We start from the raw sequence: 20,000 nt of genomic DNA on the forward strand, positions 1-20,000 counted from the left end.
ACACACACATCTCTGAGCTGATACTGTACAGTTCTTCAGCAGAAATGTAGAGAACAAGTTTCACTGCTCAACTACAATGCTGAAACTGTACAGTGTTAATATGAGATATAATATCACGCTTAATGTGAGAACTGCCCCAGTGCACTGACATATTTAACAGCTTTGATTCATATCTGGACACTAGAAGAGCAGTGAAGTATCAAAGTATCTGTATTCACAATAAAAAAGGCAGTGCTGCTCCACATACTTGAGTTTGTCCAGTGTGTAGTTTGGATCCTCCAGTTGTTCAGAGAGCAGCTTGACTCCTGAATCTCCTGGATGATTGTAGCTCAGATCCAGCTCTCTCAGGTGTGAGGGGTTTGAAGTCAGAGCTGAAGACAGAAAACCACAGCCTTCCTCTGTCACCATACAGCCAGACAATCTACAAACACAGCAATAGTCCACATCACACAGTTGGACAATCACACATCTCTTTGTGTTGTGAAGATGCTGACTGCTGTTTCTGCTCATGTCAACAGCAGTGATGAACACACACATCCTGATCAGCTCTCCTTATTGATCACATCAGCAAACACACACACACACACACACACACACACACACACACACACACACACACTCAACAAGGACTCGACATCATCTGTAGAAGTTCATATCAATATAAATAAAATATTACCCCAGCACATTTGGGCTCCACATCTGGTAATATTTAAGGGCTGTTCACACAGAAAGTGATGTTGAATGTCGACACCCACAGACAGACACAACCTGGTAAAGTTTTCAAACAGTGAACTGAGACTGCAACTATTAGTGAAATCTATATTAAAGCTCTTCAAATATGATTTAGATTTACAGTAATTGTTTTTCATGTTTAAATCTGATTTATTCTTGTGTTTAAAGCGTTTGTCATTCCTCTACTTCAGTGTCTCAGACTCATTCAGAAATGATTATTAAATGCTGGATTAATGCACAAGAGAGTTTGGCGAACACGTTTTACACCATTTCAAATATATATTATATGTGCAGCTGTATAAGTCACATACAGCGCTCAGCATAATGGAGGACAGCCCATTCTGAAAACCAAGACTTTCCTCCATTTCTCAGTCAATTTAGGCAGTGTATTCTGCTGCATTTAAACAGAACACATTTATTACACTGATTTATTCATGAACATCATATTTTAGTCACCAAACATATTCAGAAATTCAAAGACAAAACAATTAAATTCAGGCTAAATATAAATTTGTATTTACTATTTTTCTATAAACACATAGATTTAAGTGTGCTAGTTTTTGGACGTTATCTTAAGTTATTTTGTTAGATGAGCTCCAGATTTGGCTAATCTATTGTATATGCACAAATATAATACTGTAGAGCCTCCTATTAAAATATGAATGTAAAAGAGAGATTAGTGAGGGCTGTACTTATATATGCTGAGCACTGTATATTGTTCACCCAGAGTGTTTACATGGTCACACAGCAGTAACACAACAAGCATTGAGTTTGGGCTAGCTTCTGCAGATGGACATTGCTGTACACTGCCCTTGATGGGTGAGTGGGGGAGTGTCTGTTGTCTCTCAGGTGTGAATTATTCATGAGCATTGTCACTCACACATACAGCTGAGATCACCCAAAACAAACTTAACAAAACGTAGATCATTGTAATGTTTTCTCTGAATGAGAGAACAGAATAATTTCACATAATTGTGCAGTAAATATTCTAGTCTACAAGACTGCTTACTATAAACTCTTGTTCAGGCACATTCAGTCTGGTTTTAGATTCGTATTTCAGCTACATTTGTTTCTCCAAAACCTACTAACCACACATAATATTTATTTCTACAAAACAGATGTCAGGGCAGGTCAAAACATCTCAGGGGTCCCAAAATCACCTCAAACCCCTGAGGGTTAACTACAGGTATAGTATGAGCAGTGTGAAACACAATCACTGATAAACCATAATTCCTGTTATCTGGGGTTTAGTATCACCCAGGGTTAACATGTTCAAGCATGAAGAGCTCTAATATGAAACTGTCTGACTGTAGTTATTGTAGAGTGGAGAATCATTTACCTCAGTGTGTCCAGTTTACAGTGTTGACTCTTCAGTCCATCAGAGAGCTTCTTCACTCCTGAATCCTGCAGGTCATTGTTACTCAGGTCCAGCTCTCTCAGCACACAGTTTGAGGATTGTAGAGCTGAAGACAAACTCTCACAGCACTCAACAGTGAGATTACACATGACCAAGCTGAGAAAGAAGAACACACATTACCAAAAACCACACTGTTAATGTGATCTGTCAAAACAAAACAAAAAAATCAATCAATCAATCAATCAAGCAAGCAGGTGTTTAAACTCAGACCTCAGTGTCTCCAGTTTACAGTGTTGACTCTTCAGTCCATCAGAGAGCTTCTTCACTCCTGAATCCTGCAGGTCATTGTTACTCAGGTCCAGCTCTCTCAGCACACAGTTTGAGGATTGTAGAACTGAAGACAAACTCTCACAGGACCGAACAGTGAGTTTACAGCTCTGTAGCCTGTGTAGAGGACAAACACAATATGTATGTGTTAATCTGGAGTGTTTAATAGTCTGAAGCACGTCTGACTGTAGTGACTGGTTTAACTTCACTAGTTAGTGAGCACATCTGCTGATTTTAGCTTTAAATAGTATTAATGTCTATAAAACACAATTAAAAGGCTTGCTTCAGATGTTCCAATAGCCCAACTCTTTATTAATGTAACGAGGAGACTGACACGGAGGGATCCATTTCAGTATTTAATAGACACAGTTCAATCACAAACATACAATACACACTAAAGTGCGAACTCACATCAACAGCATTCAATATAGATCGTGGGGCTGGCGGCTGACAGACACAGAGTGATTTACCAGGCATAGATCAGAGGCAGGCGGCGTGGTTCAGAGTCCGTATAACAAGCGTGTGTCGTGGGCAGGCGGCGTGGTTCAGAGTCCGTATAACTAGCGTGGGTCGTGGGCAGGCGGCGTGGTTCAGAGTCTGTATAACAAGCGTGTGTCGTGGGCAGGCGGCGTGGTTCAGAGTCCGTATAACTAGCGTGGGTCGTGGGCAAGCGGCGTGGTTCAGAGTCTGTATAACTAGCCTGGGTTGAGGGCAGGCAGAAGGCAACTCAGAGTCAGAAACAGTCCAGGGTAAAGCACAGAAGATCAGGCAGGGAATAACGCTAAGAAATGTTGGCCGTGGCTTCGCAATGAGACTGGTGTTTGAGTGTGGCTTATAAAGGGAGCGTGGGTCGTTAACTGGATTCAGTTCAGGTGTGTGCACAATCAGTCTAGGTGGATGATGTAATGCTTAGAAGTCCGGGGATGGCGGCCTCTGCTGGCCAGCAAGGGGAATGACTGGGACTGAGTCGGTGACAATTAAACTCCTTACACAGCAAAAGAATATTTTTATTTTATTTTATTTATTGTTATTATTATTGTTTTAATTATGGTTTTATTTATTATTATTATTTAACAAACAAAGCAATGACTATAATCAAATTCAAAAATTTAAAATTGAAATTCAGTTCAGGTTTAAACTCCGAGTTGGTTGAACCTCCTCTCTGAAACAGACCCCAGCTCTAAAACCTGACTGAAATTTATCAAAAACATTATTATTAAACATGAAATCATTCAGCTGTACAGACACAATCCTCTCTAAAACCTTTAGATAAAAGGCCAGAATTACAGGATCTGCCCTGGTTTACTGTCTAGTAGTCCCTGCCTTGGCTTTATCCTCCTCTCGGTCCACCTGCCTGTCAGTTTCCCCCTCACCATCTGTCCTGTACTCTGTCATGGTTTCATTAACCTGTCTCTCCCCCGTCACCCTTGTCCACTGTAACACCTCCAGCTGCTGAACTCACTCTTGTCATGTGTTTTCCTCTGAGGATTATCTGGAATCTGCTCCTAGAAGGGAGCTGTGTCATGGTTGTGGTTGTCCTGTCCTTGTACTGTTGTGTTGTCCTTGTGTTCTCTGTGTTCACCCCAGTTTTCCCCATATTACTTGCCCAGTTACTCTTCACCCCCTTGTTAACTCACTAGTCTCTGTGTTTAAGCTCCTCTGTTTCAGTCATTATGTGTTGATCATAGTTTGCTGTATGTGTGTGTGTTTCTCTTGCTTGTGTTTTCTGCTCTTCAGCTCTGGCATTTTCTTTGTGTATGGATTATATTTAACATTAGAACTGAACCTAGATCCAGCTCTTGCATGTGTTTTGCCTGCCTGCACGATAAGAAGATAAAATAAAGAAGAGGGTTGCATGGCTTTTCATTGGTAAGCACTTTCGCCTAACAACAAGAAGGCCGCTGCTTTGAGTCCCAGCTCCTGTTTCCCCCACAGTGTGAAGACATTTGGTATAGGTGAATTGAGTTAACAAAACTGACCATAGTGTATGAGTGTGTGTCTGTGTCATTGTTACCTGATAATTATCAGCATAGATATGAGTCAAAATAGACAGAATGGAGAAAACATCAGTGGGATCATTCCACTCCAGTCCAGAAAGAACTTTAAAGGTGCTGTATCATTTTATAGCTGACTTGTGTGCAATTTAGATGATAACAGCCATATCACACTGCAGCCCAAGACAGGTTACTCCCTGAAGCTAAGCAGGGCTGAGCCTGGCCAGTGCCTGGCTGTGAGACCACTAGGGAAAACTAGGTTGCTGTTAGAAGTGGTGTTAGTGAGGCCAGCAGGGGGCGCACATCCTGTGGTCTGCATGAGTCCTAATGCCCTAGTGAAAGTGAAGGGGACACTACACTGTCAGTGGGTGCCGTCTTTCGGATGAGACATTAAACCGTGGTCCTGACTCTGTGTGGTCTTTAAAAATCCCATGGCACTTCTCATAAAGAGCAGGGGTGTAGCCCCGGTGTCCTGGCCAAAGTCCCTCAATAGGCCCTTACGATCATGGCCTCCCAATCATCCCCATGTCTTTTTATGACAGCTAAACACCATTAGCTATTGACCTACATGGTAGGAAAAACAACTGGTGTGTAAGTCAATGGTTACAGGTTTCAGTTTTCTTCAAATTATCTTCTTTTATGTTCAACAGGAGAAAACAAAGTTTTAGAAAGGTTTATAACCATGAAGAGTGAGTAAGAATTAGTAAATTCACTTTTTGGGTAAACTATCACTTACACAACCACTGCCAAAACCTAAATCTGAATGTTATTTAAAAAAGCACTAAAACATTACATAATGAACAATTATTAATGTATTTAGCAGTTTAGTTGATATCAATATTGTTCATGCTCATTAACATGATGTCATGTCATTTCTTATTTTCATCCGCTTATCCATGGCCGGGTCGCAGGGGCAGCAGTCTTAGGAGAGAACCTCAGACTTCCCTCTCCCCAAACACTTGCACCAGCTCCTCCGGGTGGATCCTGAGGCATTCCCAGGCCAGCTGAGAGACATAGTCCCTCCAGCGTGTCCTGGGTCTTCGCCGAGGCCTCCTCCCGGTGGGACAGATGCCCGAGCCAACTCAGCTGACTTCTGCTCTTCAGTGTTTGAACTCTCAGCAGTGAAAAGTAAACCACACTGAACTGAACTAAACTGAACATCAACACAATACTGAACTGACACTGTTTCAATTTACTATGATCTTCTATGTGAAGCTGCTTTGATGCAATCTACATTGTTAAAGTGCTATAGAAATAAAGATGAATTGAATTGTCGATGTGGAGGTGCAGTGGCTCTACTCTGAGCTCCTCCCATATGGCAGAGCTCCAGACCCTGTCTATAAGGGTGCGCTCTGCAACCCTGCGAAGCAAACTCATTTTGGCTGCTTGTATCCAAAATCTTGTCCTTTCGGTCGTGACCTAAATCTCATGACCATTAACATAATATACTGTATTATTTAAATTCAGGAAATGTCTACTACTTAGATGAAAAAAAGAAGGACGTTGACTTACAGAGCTCTTTTGGAGGTTTTGATGACTGCTGATAGTCTGATGAGACACTCGTCTGATCTCTGATATTTCTGAAGCTCAAACTCCTCCAGCTCCTCCTCTGAGGTCAACAACACAAAGACCAGAGCAGACCACTCGGCAGGTGAAAGGTAAGAAGACAGACGTCCTCTACTGAGGAGAGACTGAATCTGTTTCAGCAGAGTTTGGTCGTTCAGTTCATTCAGACAGTAGAACAGATTGATGAATCTCTCTGGAGACAGATTCCCTTTAAGTTTCTGCTTGATGTAGGCAATTATTTCCTCTTTGCTCTGGTCTCTGTCATCCTGCTGTGTCAACAGGCCTCGTAAGAGTTGTCGATTAGACTGGAGAGACAGACCGAGAAGGAAGCGAAGGTAAAGGTCCAGATGTCCATTCTCACTTTCCAGAGCCTTGTCCACTGCAGTCTTCAGCAAATCAGTCATGGACTTATCTCTGCTTTTTTCTGCTTGTGTCTTGCCGCTGTCTAGAATCAGATGTTGATAAAGGGCTGCAATGAACTCCTGAATGCTCAAGTGAAGAAAGCAGTACATGGTACCAAGAATGATTCCCGTCTCCTCCTTAAAGATCTGGGTACACATGCCAGAGTACACCGATGCCTTATAGACGTCAATGCCACAGTCTGTCAGATCGCTCTCATAGAAGATCACATTGTTTCTTTCCAGCTGCTGGAAGGCCAGTTTCCCCAGTGAAAGGATGAGCTTTGGATCCCAGGAGACATCTGCTGTGTTTTCTCCATCAAACTTTCTTCTGCTCTGCTGGATCTGAAAGCGGAGAAAGTGTGTGTACATCTGTGTCAGAGTCTTGGGGGATTCCTGCAGTGTTTCAGCATGAGCCCTGTGTTTCAGTTTCAGTATGTTCTGGAGAACAGTGGCTGAAATCCAGCAGAAGACTGGGATGTGGCACATAATAAAGAGACTCTTTGACTGTTTAATGTGATCAATGATTTCTCTGGCCTGATTCTGATCTGTGAGTCTCTTTCTGAAGTACTCCTCCTTTTGGGCATCATTGAATCCTCGTATCTCTGTCAGCCGGTCGATACAGTCAGCAGGAATCTTACTGGCAGCTGCTGGTCTGCTGGTGATCCAGATGAGAGCAGAAGGAAGCAGATTTCCCTTGATGAGGTTCGTCAGGAGAACATCCAGAGAGACTGCTGAAGATACATCACGACACGTCTCATTACCAACAAAGTTCAGAGGAAGACGACATTCATCCAATCCATCAAGGATGAACAGGACTTTGAATCGTGTGCTTCTTGTAAGGTTCAGTCCTTTAGTCTCTGGGAAAAACTGAGTTATGAGGTCTTTTAAACTTTGTCTTTCTTTCTCCTTTAAGTTCATCTCTCTGAATGGAAGAGGAAATATGAAGCTGATGTCTTGATTTTCTTTCCCTTCAGCCCAATCCAGAACAAACTTTTGCACAGAGACTGATTTCCCGATGCCAGCAACTCCTTTTGTCAGGACAGTTCTGATCTGCTCGTCTTGTTCAGCTGCTTCAAACAAATGTTTGCATTTAACCTGTATCTCTAGTGACTGATGACGTCTGGAAGCAGCTTCAATCTGTCTGATCTCATGTTCAGTGTTGACCTGTTCACTCGCACCCTGAGTGATGTAGAGATCTGTGTAGATGTTATTCAGAAGTGTGGAGTCTCCTTGCTGAGCAATTCCTTCAAACACACTTTGATATTTCCTCTTCAGGCTACATTTAAGCTGATTAATGTAGAGCAGCTCATCTAAACACAGAAGCAGAGAAACAGAGAGATTTAGTCTTGACTTTTCCAGCTATATTAGTAAGTGTCAGTCTGACAGATACCCATGAGTCTCTTACCCTGGAGAGTATCAGCAGCTTGATCTTGCTTCATCTCTCTCAGGAAGAAGAGTGTGAGATCAAGAGCTGCTTCTGTGATAATGCTTCTGTCCTCATTAAACTCCTTTACAAACTGTTTTCTGTTTTTGTCTTGTAAGATTTTCCTAAAGTTTTCCAGTTGATTGTTCAGAAATCTGATCATTTTACTCTCAAGATTCTATGATTGAAGAAAAGAGAAGATCAATATTTAAATAAAACATTCATTAACATACAGTTGTGCGTCCACAAACTACTCAATAAAGACAAAAAAAGACATTATAATATGAGTCTGTTGAACGCTTGATTCTGATTGGCTGATAAACTTTGTAAGGTGTTGTTATTTTCAGATAAACACACAGCTAAAGCAGATTTGGCAGGATTTGAGCACATGACAGTTCCATATCTCTACACTGAATGATTCCAGTAACTTCACAGTCAAACATCACATCAAAACACACAGAAAGCTTTGGATTTGTAAGAAACTAGTTTCACACACAGGAGAAGTTTGAGGACAAAAACCTGACAAATGTCTGGAACACAACATGGCGGCTTTAGCTGTGGGAACATCAGCATCCCAGCAAACAGATTTCAATTATTACATTTATATTTAAAAGAAGTCTAATAGATGTTTAACAACAGCCCAAAACTAGACTAGTCATCAGATATGCAGCAGTGTGAATCTGTCTGATCTGTGTTTTTGAGGACTAGTCTAGTTCTGGACTATAGTTAGATGTTTAGTAGATTTTTAGGTGTATCAGCTTAAATTTAGCCTTTTTTGGTCTGGCTATCATTGTTTAGACATCTATTAAAAACTGCAGAATAATCCACTCTGGTCTGTTGAATTATTAGAAAATAATACATAATAAATGTGTAACGTGTGTGAACTATTCACGAATAATTTAATGATTTGCAGTCAATTATTCCTCACTTGACAAATACTTTTTAATTCTTAACATCTTTAATTACATGAAAAATAACAGTTATAAATGAAATGTGTTGCAGATGCAGGATCTTTTCCAGTAAACATTTTCTGTGTTATATTTACAATTTTAAATATGAATCAAAATGAGTTTTTCCTACCTGGAAGATCCACTGGAGATTGTCTGAATAAGAAACTAAATCTGCCACTAGGTGTCTGTAAATGAGTCAAAGTCATTGAGTTATTTGATTCATCCACACTACTGATTCATTCCAAAGTGATTCTCTTTACTGGATTGTTGGTTCACAATAATATGCCTGAAACAATCCATGTGTGATCAATAATGTAAAACACAAAATACCTTCTGGCAGATGATGGTGTTTTCTCTCTGAGGTCTGGTGGTGGATGATTCATTGACCGGTCACTCTTCAGAGACACAGAGCTGGACACACATGATCCTGATCTCACACTGAACCCACAAACACACCAGAGGAATAAACTAGTACACCTTGGTACACCTTGTATTAAGACTGACAGATGAGACAATTATTGGGAAAACACACATTTCACCAGGCACAAAACTAGCACAAAGTAACTCTTAGCTCAAGGTCAGGCTGATCAGGTCTGTTAAACAGATTAGACTTACAGTGCGTACAGAAAGTATTCAGACCCACTCTTTGTTCTGTTGTGGTCATTTGCTAAAATAATTTAAGTTCATTGTTTCCTCATTAATGTCCACACAGCAGCCCATACTGACAGAACAACACTGAACTGTAGACGTTTTTGCAGATTTATTAATAAAGAAAAGCTGAAATATCACATGGTTCAGACGCTTTGCTGTGAACTCAGCTGCTGTCCATTTCTTCTGATCCTCCTTGAGATGGTTCTTCACCTTCAGTTGAGTCCAGCTGTGTTTGATTCCACTGATTGGACTTGATTAAAGCCACACACCTGTCTATATAAGAGCTTACAGCTCACAATGCATCTCAGAGCCAACGACAATCATGAGGTCAGAGGAACTGCCTGAACAGCTCAGAGACTGAATTGAGGCAAGACACAGATCTGGCCGAGGTTACAGAAACATTTCTGCTGCACTGAAGGTTCCTCAGAGCACAGTGGCCCCATAATCCTTTAATAGATGTGTGGGACGACCAAACATTTTCCAGAACTGGCTAAACTGAGCTGTCAATAGATCTGTCAAATGCTCTGATCCACTGATTTACAACAAAATAAATGTAAAGGTATTGAAGCTTCATGAAGCAGCGCTCCAAAATCAGCCATCAGCTCTGTTTACTGGAGTACTCTTGTGGATTAGCGGTGTGTTACTCGTTCATGTACACTCAGAGCGTGTTTCGCTGGTGTGTGTTTTAATCTTCTGTGTTTATTGTTAGCTGTCTGGATATTGGATTACTCTTTGTGGATTACTCTTGATTATGATTGATTCGGTTTTGTCCCCTTGCCTGTCTAAAAGATACTCTGAATAAGAAACTAAAACCATCACTAGGTGTCTGTAAATGTCTAAATTCACCAAAAGTCATTAAGTCATTTGAGTAATCCAAACAACTTATTCATTTACTAATGACTCTATTTTCTGGATTGTTGGTTCTCAATAACATGTTCAATACAGTCCAAGTGTGATCAATAATGTAAAACACTAAATACCTTTTGACTGATGATGGTGTTTTCTCACTGAGGTCTGGAGGAACATCACCTTTAGACCAGTCACTCTTCAGAGACACAGAGCTGGACACACATGATCCTGATCTCACACTGAACACACAAACACACCAGAGGAATAAACTGCAGGACAAACTTCAGTCTCCTTTACAAGAGTTTATCAGACAAATATGAGTTTGTTCAGTTTAATTCAGCACAGACTAATAGTTGACTGAAGGTCTGTCTGTTGTCATGTTGAAATAATGGTGTAGAAACAGAGTCAATACCTGTGTTTCTCTGAGAGAGAGTCCTTTACTCGCTCCTCTGCCATACTGCAACTAAAACACCAATGCAGACATTAGCAGAGCTTTCAGCAAACAATCATACACACATACATATATATATAGTCCTTAACATGAATGCAGTTGGTTTAACCCTGATCTGACATCTCAGCTGTTTCACATTTGATTTAAGGTAAATGCATGTTATATAGAGTTTATCAAGAGAAGTTCAGGTTCAGCCAATTGTTGATTTAGTGAGTATTAAAATGTCTCTCTACTAAAGAGGCTCTTTGGTTAATGAGTTACTCTGACGGTCAAAGGTTAAATGCAGTGTTGTTTAAGGATCGTCAGCTTGTTGTTTTCAGCAGCTTTTCTTCCTGTTCAACTGAAGGTCTGCTTTAACTTTACTTTTGATTTGGTGACTCTGAATGTTTAGAGTTATATTTAATGCTGAATTATTGGACACTATTGAGTCAGTCTGATATAGAAGAGCACAAACACTTTAAAGGGATTAAAAATAAAGCTTTTAGACACAGTGTTTAAATGAGCGTGTTTGACTCAGTGTTTAATCTGTGTTTGAGGATTTGATCTTCAGGATCAGACATTTAAATCACACTCACACATATAAACCCTTCATCATCTCCACAAATCAGCGTAATGTAGAAGTGTTAAACTCACATGCAGAAGTACAGACGCTCTTGTGCAGCAGGAACACAATCTGAGCTCTTTCACTCTTTCACTTCACTAAAACACACCTGTGTGATCTACAGGTATATCCTGAAATATTACTGGCTGCACAGAGTGACACTGACATGAATATTCATGAGACTCTCCTGACTGTGGGCGTGTCCTGAAGACGAGTGTGCTGAAGGAAGATTTAGAGAAGGTATTTAAGATTAAATCTGAGAGGTCTCTGAAGAATATTTAGAGTAATGTTGAACCTATAAAATAAGATTAGAGATTTATATATAAATGAGTACACCTCATACAGATCTCTCTGCTATATTATTATTATTTTCTATAGGATGCTGTTCAATAATATTCAATAAGTGTGTTTATACAATAGATTAGTCAGTACCAAAGGCAAAACTGAACTAACTGAACAAAATAACTGAAGATCACAGTGAAGAGAAACAGCACACACAAATGAATAATGTTTAACCAGAGGACAAATCAAGAAAACCATTAAACAGCATTACATTCAGTTCAAATGTTGTAGTTTGTCTTTTATTTATTGTTTGCAGCACATAATGTCGATGTACATGTGTTATCTCTCTATTTCTGAAGGGGTTTTTAGACTCTTATTTTAATCAATATATCCGTTTATCTACACTCGCTATTACAATACAGATGTTAAATACAATTTTTTTGTGGTCATTACTTAAAATTCAGGATAAATGTCAATAAAAATATTAATATTTCTCCTCAGAAACTAAGACAGGGTTGACGTGTCTTGGTTATTAGAAATGATTTATTATTATCAGTAAAATCAAATTTAGCAGCTCTTATTTATTTATTTGTTCTTTTTATTATAAGAGCAATCATGTGTGATGTGTGTGTATGTGATTGTGTGTGTGTGTGTGTGTGTGTGTGTGTGTTTGAAAGAGGGAGAGAGCGTGTGTGTGTACGTTTGTGAGAGCAATAGTGTGTGTGTGTGTGTGTGTGTGTGTGTGTGTGTGTGTGTGTGTGTGTGTGTGTGTGTGTGTGTGTGTGTTTGAAAGAGGGAGAGAGCGTGTGTGTGTACGTTTGTGAGAGCAATAGTGTGTGTGTGTGTGTGTGTGTTTGTTTAAGTGAGGGAGAGTGTGTGGTGTGTACGTTTGTGAGAGCAATAGTGTGTGTGTGTGTGTGTGTGTGTGTGTGTGTGTTTGTTTAAGTGAGGGAGAGCGTGTATGTAAGAGAGAGTGTTTGTGTATTTGTGTGTGTGTCTGTGAGGGAGTATGTGTTTGTGCACGCATGAATGTGTGTGTGTGAGAGAGAGTTTGTGTGTAGGAGCATGTGTGTGTGTGATAGAGAGTGTGTGTGTAAGAGCATGTGTGTGTGTTTGTGTGTTGTGTATCTATGTGTGCGCGTGTTTGAGAGAGAGAGTGTTTGAGAGAGCATATGTGTTTGTGAGAGGGATAGTGCGTGTTTGAGTTTGTGTGTGTGTGTGTGAGTGTGAGAGAGGGAGTATGTGTGTTGGAGAGTGTGAGCATGTGTGTGTATGAGTAAGATTGTGTGAGTGCATGAGTGTGTTTGTAAGAGCAATTATGTGTGTGTGTGTGTGTATGTGATTGTGTGTTGTGTATGTGCGTTTGTGAGAGCAATAGTGTGTGTGTGTGTGTGTGTGTGTGCGTAAGAGAGAAAGCGTATGTGTGTGTGTGCATAAGAGAGAAAGCGTGTATGTGTGTGTGTGTGAGAGAGAGCGTGTGTGTGTGTGTGTTTGTCTAGTCTACATACATTTGCGTGGTCCTGCTGTAATCCTCGTCTCTCCTCCATGATCCAGACTGTAAACACACACAGATTCACATTCAGTCAGTACACAAACATCAGCTTATAACACACACACACACACACACACACACACACACACACGCGCACACACACGCGCACACGTGCACACACACGTGCACACACACACACACACACACAAACACACACACACAAACACACACATATATATATAATGCAGTTGGTTTAAGCCTGATCTGACATCTCAGCTGTTTCACATTTGATTAAAGGTAAATGCATGTTATATAGAGTTTATCAAGAGAAGTTCAGGTTCAGCCAATTGTTGATTTAGTGAGTATTAAAATGTCTCTCTACTAAAGAGGCTCTTTGGTTAATGAGTTACTCTGACGGTCAAAGGTTAAATGCAGTGTTGTTTAAGGATCGTCACCTTGTTGTTTTCAGCTTTTCTTCCTGTTCAACTGAAGGTCTGCTTTAACTTTACTTTTGATTTGGTGACTCTGAATGTTTAGAGTTATATTTAATGCTGAATTATTGGACACTATTGAGTCAGTCTGATATAGAAGAGCACAAACACTTTAAAGGGATTAAAAATAAAGCTTTTAGACACAGTGTTTAAATGAGCGTGTTTGACTCAGTGTTTAATCTGTGTTTGAGGATTTGATCTTCAGGATCAGACATTTAAATCACACTCACACATATAAACCCTTCATCATCTCCACAAATCAGCGTAATGTAGAAGTGTTAAACTCACATGCAGAAGTACAGACGCTCTTGTGCAGCAGGAACACAATCTGAGCTCTTTCACTCTTTCACTTCACTAAAACACACCTGTGTGATCTACAGGTATATCCTCAAATATTACTGGCTCCACAGAGTAACACTGACATGAATATTCATGAGACTCTCCTGACTGTGGGCGTGTCCTGAAGACGACACACAAACCACTGGAGCTGAAGATATCTGTGCAGATTCTCTGAGCACGAGTGTGTTGAAAGTGTATTGAAAAAGTATAGTATATATAGTGTCATATATTACAAACATATATGAGAATAGAGAAAAAGGTATTTGAAATAAATCCAAGAGGTCTCTGAAAAATATTTAAAGCAGTGTTGGACCAATAAAATAAATTTACAGATGGAAATGGAAATGAGTACACCCCTTACAGATCTCTCTGATGAATTATTACTTTCTCTCAGATGCTGTTCAATAATATAAGTGTGTTTATACATTAGATTAGTCAGGACTGAAGCCAAAACAGTTTTAAATTTCGCTGAAATGTTCATTCATTCATTTTCTTTTTTGGCCTAGTCCCTGATTTTTATCAAGGGTCACCACAGCGGAATGAACCGCCTACTAACCGGAGCACCTAGAGGAAACCCACGCCAACACTGGGAGAACATGCAAACTCCACACAGAAACACCAACTGACCCAGCTAATGCTCGAACCAGTTACCTTCTAGCTATGAGGAGACAATGGTAACCACTGAGCCACCGTGTCGCCCTAGCTCTTGCAGTTTGTATCTTGTTTATTGTTTGCAGCTCCTCATTTGAGTTTAACTGTATTATCTGTCTATTAGTGAAGGTGTTTGGTGATCACTCTCCTATTTAATCAATATATCTGTTAATCTGTCTTTATTCACATAGATTAAAACACATAGTTAAGGCAGTGTGTTTATTGATGCTGTGGTTGTATATAGAGTAGTCAGTGATTGAAATGGTTGTAAAAGCTTGTCTAAATTGCTGTAAGATGAGAACAGGACAGCTTTAATGAAAGGTTTGGATTATATAATGATCACTCATTTACAGATGTTTGACACCCTTTATCGTCGTCATTTCTCTAAATGTTCAGAACAATACGATAATAAGTCAGTGTGAGTTTTCTGCTTGTTAAAGTAGAGTAAAACAGAAACACAGCTCATTTTCCTCTAGTCATCCTTTAACCAGCTGATGAGACGTGCACTGTTTTAAATGGCTTTTATTTCCTTTATTAAGAAAAGATTCTGTAGATATCTGAACACAACTTCTGGGAAAACATAATGTTTCATTAAACTATTGCTGTGGGCAGAAAACAAATCTGCAAATAGGATTTTTCTAATATAAATGTAGTTATATATGCTTTATCCTTGATATTTAGATCTGCAGGAGAACAAGATTCATGATTATACATCTTTTCCCTCTTGATGAGATGAAATAGTTTAGTGGAAACACAATAAATAAAGCTGAATATATTATTTAAAGGCACGGATGTCGTGTGCAGAGGTAAACTGGGTTCATTTAGGGTTTATAGTGACACTTATGATCTTTTCCTTATCCAGATATTCTTCATTATTAAAATAATATTTTACTCATTTTAATGCTTGTGAACGACTGAACCACAATCTGTGGAGACACTTTTAGATGTAGTGAGAAGACTACACAGCAAATTCATTGGTGTTAAATTTCAAGTGTTGTGGTAATTCAGAGTAAAGTGTTCAAATTCTAGAGTTAGATAAAGGTAAAATAACCCTCTCGGCGTTAGGAGCTGATTTGCCTCCTTGTCATTCAGAGGAACATGTATCTACCTTTGTAGAAAACCCCTGTCTTTAAGAAACTAATCAGAGTGTCTGATCTCGCCCTACACCCTCATTCACCCGGCCCTTACACTAGTCAATTAGTTTAGTCCACTGGACAGAGTGAATGACCACAAATAAGTGAATTCAGACACCTGCTGATGAACACCTGCTGTTAACAAGCACAATCACTGAAGGAAGAAGAAACTGAAGGAAGAAATCAAACTACAGACACAGCGTCACACCAAAGCAACTGAACTACAACAGAGGATTAAACAACTCAATCAAATAACAGCATTAGCAGCTTCACTGAGTACAGTTTGACTTCATTTCTGTAAGAATATTTGACAATCAACAGAGGTTTATATTTTTTTATTGAAGATGTTTAATTTGACCTCACCATCATGGAGATCAGCAAATGTTTCTCTGACTGTTATAGCTGTGTTTCTAAAACGCATCAGTTATAGCGATGTGAAAGCCGATGTGCTGAGGAAGATTCAGACACTGAGTGTAGAGTTATGACCGACCTGATGAGCAGAAAGACTGAACTCAAGCTCTCTGTTCAAGACTGGCTGTGTATTCTGGAGCCTTCTCTCACACACACACACACACACACACACGCACACACACACACACACGCACACACACACACACTGCTGTTACCACAACACAATTTTTTTTATTAACAAGAACCAGCATGTAGTTTTCTAACACAACAAAATCAACAGAGGAGAGGGTATATGATTATTAAATTACACAAATATATTACACACATTTGTTTTTTCAATTTTAGTCATCACCAAGAGTTATTAAGTGCACTTTTACTACAGGAAATGCATATGTAACGCTTCTCTTCCTGATGACACAAATCACTCAGGCGGACACAGAGAACTGCATTCTGCGTTGTTTATTCTGTAACAGAAATACACATCCTCTGGCAACAGTATGCATTTAAACATGCATCTAAAAAACCAAACAAATAGTAAGAAATCCCCCCTGCACATATTAATGTCATCATTCCAGCTACACATAGCATGAGCAAATTTAACCACACAAAGTAGGTCACACACGGCAATCACTCGACAGATTTGATCTAAAACATCACGTAATGTTCATATTGGGCTTGTATGTGTTATTAATATGTGTTAAAATACTAAATTTGTCACATTTAGCTGGAGCACATTTTACCTACCACCTTCCTGCATTCAGCAACCATTTCCTGCTGTAGGCGGGGCTTTGCAGGTGAAAGGTGAAAGAAACAATTACACACTGTTGCCACAAGAGGTCTCTCAACAACCACAAAATAAACAAAATAACCCATTTTGGTGAAAGATTATTTTTACCCTGTTACACATATATACACACATTTATATGCACATATGTTAAAGGAGGAGCATATGCTGACTGTTTTACTTGCTTTTCTATTTGCAGACTTAGAAATCACTTTTATATTCATTTGAATCTCTTTTTCTAGCATCATGAAGAGAGGTTTTGCTTTTCCTAAACTTGTATTTGTGTATGTGAAGTTTACATAATAATATAATAAAGTTTATAATAAAACCAGCATCTTTTAAAGAGCGATGCTCAACATAAAAACCCAAAATCACATGTTCATAAGATAAGGAAAATGATGTTAAAATTTAATGAGCAATAAAAGCTTCAACATTAATCCAAAAATATGGAGTAAATTGGCAAAACCAGAATCAATGTAAAAATAACTTCATTAAAGCTTTCAGAAAAACAGCATTCAGACTCAATATCAGTTTTACACAGACATTTTTAATGGGATAAACTCTATGAAGTCAGAAGCTTAACTCCAGAGAAACAGATACTGACTGAGGTCTGGTCAGGTTTAGGAGGATAAACAGGAAGCGCTGATGTACATACACTGCTTTTGTACAGCATGTGTAGACCAGCAGGTTTTGCCCCAGTCACTATCGTAAACTCCTGTAATGGAGGAATTGTGTATCTTGTGATCAATTCTGTAAGTGTAAATAATGTTCCTTCATTATCAAATAATTGATTCACTAATATTAGTCTGTTGTTATATCGACTGTGAAAGAATATTGATTTATTTTTATACAGGATATTGGCATTATTCCAAATAAGAAAACCGTGAGGAGAAGTTGTGTTTATAAATCAGTCTCCATGTTGTGAGCACTTGTTAGTGAAGTATAGAGAGTTTGATTAGGAGTTTTTCAATTGAATAATTACACATTAAAATAAATACTAAACCCCCATATGAGAGAAATGAAACAGGGGATAATATTACAGACAGATGAAGTATTTAGTCTTATCCAATTAAATATCCAGTATAATTTAGACTGCCCTTATCATATGAGTTCAGCATGACTGATGTTTTAATATGAGTGTTGTTTTTTCAACATTCCATCAATTAGTGCTCTTTTATTCTGCTTTAACACACTTCCTCAGCTTGCGTTACTGCTGCATTTTACTGCCATCTAGTGGACATCTGAGCAGAGCACAAAACTATTTCAATCTGACTCAGGTCAGAGCCCAAATGGTTGAGAAGCCCCTGTCTGCAGCCTGCAGATCGGGAGGGGGCAGCATCTGGGGCGGGGTTGCACATTCAGCCACGCCCACTTGTAGTTTCATTGGTTAGTGGAAACGTAATAGCGTTGATCGCCACTACAGCGTGTCAGTAAACAGGAAATGCATTTACAACATCTTAAATATTGCTTTTATTGTTAATCAACTCAAAAATACACTAAAGTGGACATTCCTGCTGAGTGTTTTATATGTTAATGATGTAAACGAATGAATTATGAATGTAATCGATAAACGGTAATGTGAATGTCATAGTAGTATTTCTCCTGCTAAACAATATTACGACTCTTATATTAAACAGCATCCCATTTTCACAATGACGTCCCTTCACTTCTGCCTTTCAGCAGTGCAGTGTTTTTAATTGTGACATGTTGATGATTGTTGATTATTTTGCATCAGAATGTTTATTTTTGAGTGGACTCAAATAAAATGCAGCAGTCAAATGTGTCGTCAAATGTGTGGCTTTTATGGCTTTAGTTTTTATATTTACACTACAGCAAACAAATAAAGGTGGAGTCTGAAGAAAATGCAGTGTTTTCAGTTCACTTTCATTTTGAGTTCAGGTTTACCTTTGATGAATGAGAGACGTCTCTGGGAAATGTACAACTGAAAATATTAACATTACACGCTGTGATTTAAGACAATTAGAGTATTGGACATGTGTTTAAATGTTTCAATACTGCACTGCTTGGAGTTTTACTATGATTGATTTATTATGAGCAGGAATATGCTATTATTTATCAGGGGAAGTACGTGTTTGACACCTTTACACTTATTAAATCAGTTTATTTCATCATATAATGGGTTTATTTTATTTTGATGCTGCTCTGAATATAGATGTTTATTATCTGTCATATGTTAATGTTCCAGCAGGAGTAAAATCCTTTATTAAATCTTCTCATATTTCCTGGTATGTGTGTCGTCTACAAACGCGATCAGTTTCATCATCTAATATTTACTGATCCATCACTCGCTTTGTTCAGTTTCTCCATTGGAATGAATTAAGACAGTGCTCTACCGCCACCTACTGGCTGGTTTTTAATTTGATATCGGTTCTACACTTTAATTATTAAGTTACAAATAAATTCATAATCTAATAGCACTGATTTAAAATGCAGTCTTCTTGGTGTTATTTTTGTAATAGTAAATACAGGATAAATACTTTAATAGCACTTTCTAACAACACGTCTGGGTCCATTTCTGCCCTGCACAGATACTGTAGATCTTTCAAAATAATTTTAATAATGATTTTGTTTATCAAGTTATTAATATTATTAATATTATTATGTTATTATAAGGAGTCACTTACAACATTTTTGTTCTGTTTTCCTCTTTCTCGGTTCAAGTAAAAATCTGGCTGATCTGTTGTTGTTGTGTTTTTTATGTCAGACGTCTCCCCGACCCCTACCGCACATCTGTGTCTGCACATGCACACATGTACAAAAGGATGACTGACAATATACAGAAAATAATAATAATTTTAAATACAGCAGGTCTTGACTATCATCTTTAATAAACATAAACACAACTGTACATTTTTCACAAGGGAATTCCCCTTCAGCATTGAAGTACCAATGCGCTGAGCAGTGCTTGCAGGACCCCCCTCTCGCCATCCCCAACAGACACAACACTTGTAAAACAGTATAAGCCTCTGCTTGAGGACACCTAAATAAAATCAAGAACATTTTTAAGCAGAACACAAACATAATTCAACATTTCACAACTAATGGAGAACTGTACAAAGTGCTGGCCATATTCTGTACTCTTTATCCTGTGTGT

General features: G+C 38.8%; 2 protein-coding genes across 4 annotated transcripts in view; both read right to left on the reverse strand.

Annotated features, from left to right (window-relative positions):
* LOC110439338 (NACHT, LRR and PYD domains-containing protein 3-like) overlaps positions 1-17,006 on the reverse strand; it is a 19,777-nt gene extending 2,771 nt beyond the window's left edge. The window contains exons 1-11 of one of the 3 annotated variants that reach the window (XM_073947357.1): positions 16,846-17,006; positions 13,093-13,139; positions 10,663-10,713; positions 10,382-10,489; positions 9,081-9,188; positions 8,881-8,935; positions 7,783-7,978; positions 5,923-7,687; positions 2,360-2,533; positions 2,072-2,245; positions 248-421 (exon numbers count right to left, since the gene is read on the reverse strand). In XM_073947357.1, coding sequence (XP_073803458.1) covers positions 248-421; positions 2,072-2,245; positions 2,360-2,533; positions 5,923-7,687; positions 7,783-7,978; positions 8,881-8,935; positions 9,081-9,188; positions 10,382-10,489; positions 10,663-10,713; positions 13,093-13,139; positions 16,846-16,974 — 2,981 coding nt within the window. In that variant the 5' untranslated portion in view covers positions 16,975-17,006. Of the gene's footprint in view, positions 1-247; positions 422-2,071; positions 2,246-2,359; positions 2,534-5,922; positions 7,688-7,782; positions 7,979-8,880; positions 8,936-9,080; positions 9,189-10,381; positions 10,490-10,662; positions 10,714-13,092; positions 13,140-13,307; positions 13,364-13,855; positions 13,937-16,845 lie in introns of those variants that run through there. The other 2 variants (XM_073947358.1, XM_073947359.1) reach the window with 2 other exon arrangements.
* znf1046 (zinc finger protein 1046) overlaps positions 1-20,000 on the reverse strand; it is a 659,651-nt gene that overhangs the window by 88,074 nt on the left and 551,577 nt on the right. The window lies entirely within an intron of this gene.

The sequence above is a fragment of the Danio rerio genome, chromosome 4 (genome assembly GCF_049306965.1).
Source record: "Danio rerio strain Tuebingen ecotype United States chromosome 4, GRCz12tu, whole genome shotgun sequence".
Taxonomy (NCBI): domain Eukaryota; kingdom Metazoa; phylum Chordata; class Actinopteri; order Cypriniformes; family Danionidae; genus Danio; species Danio rerio.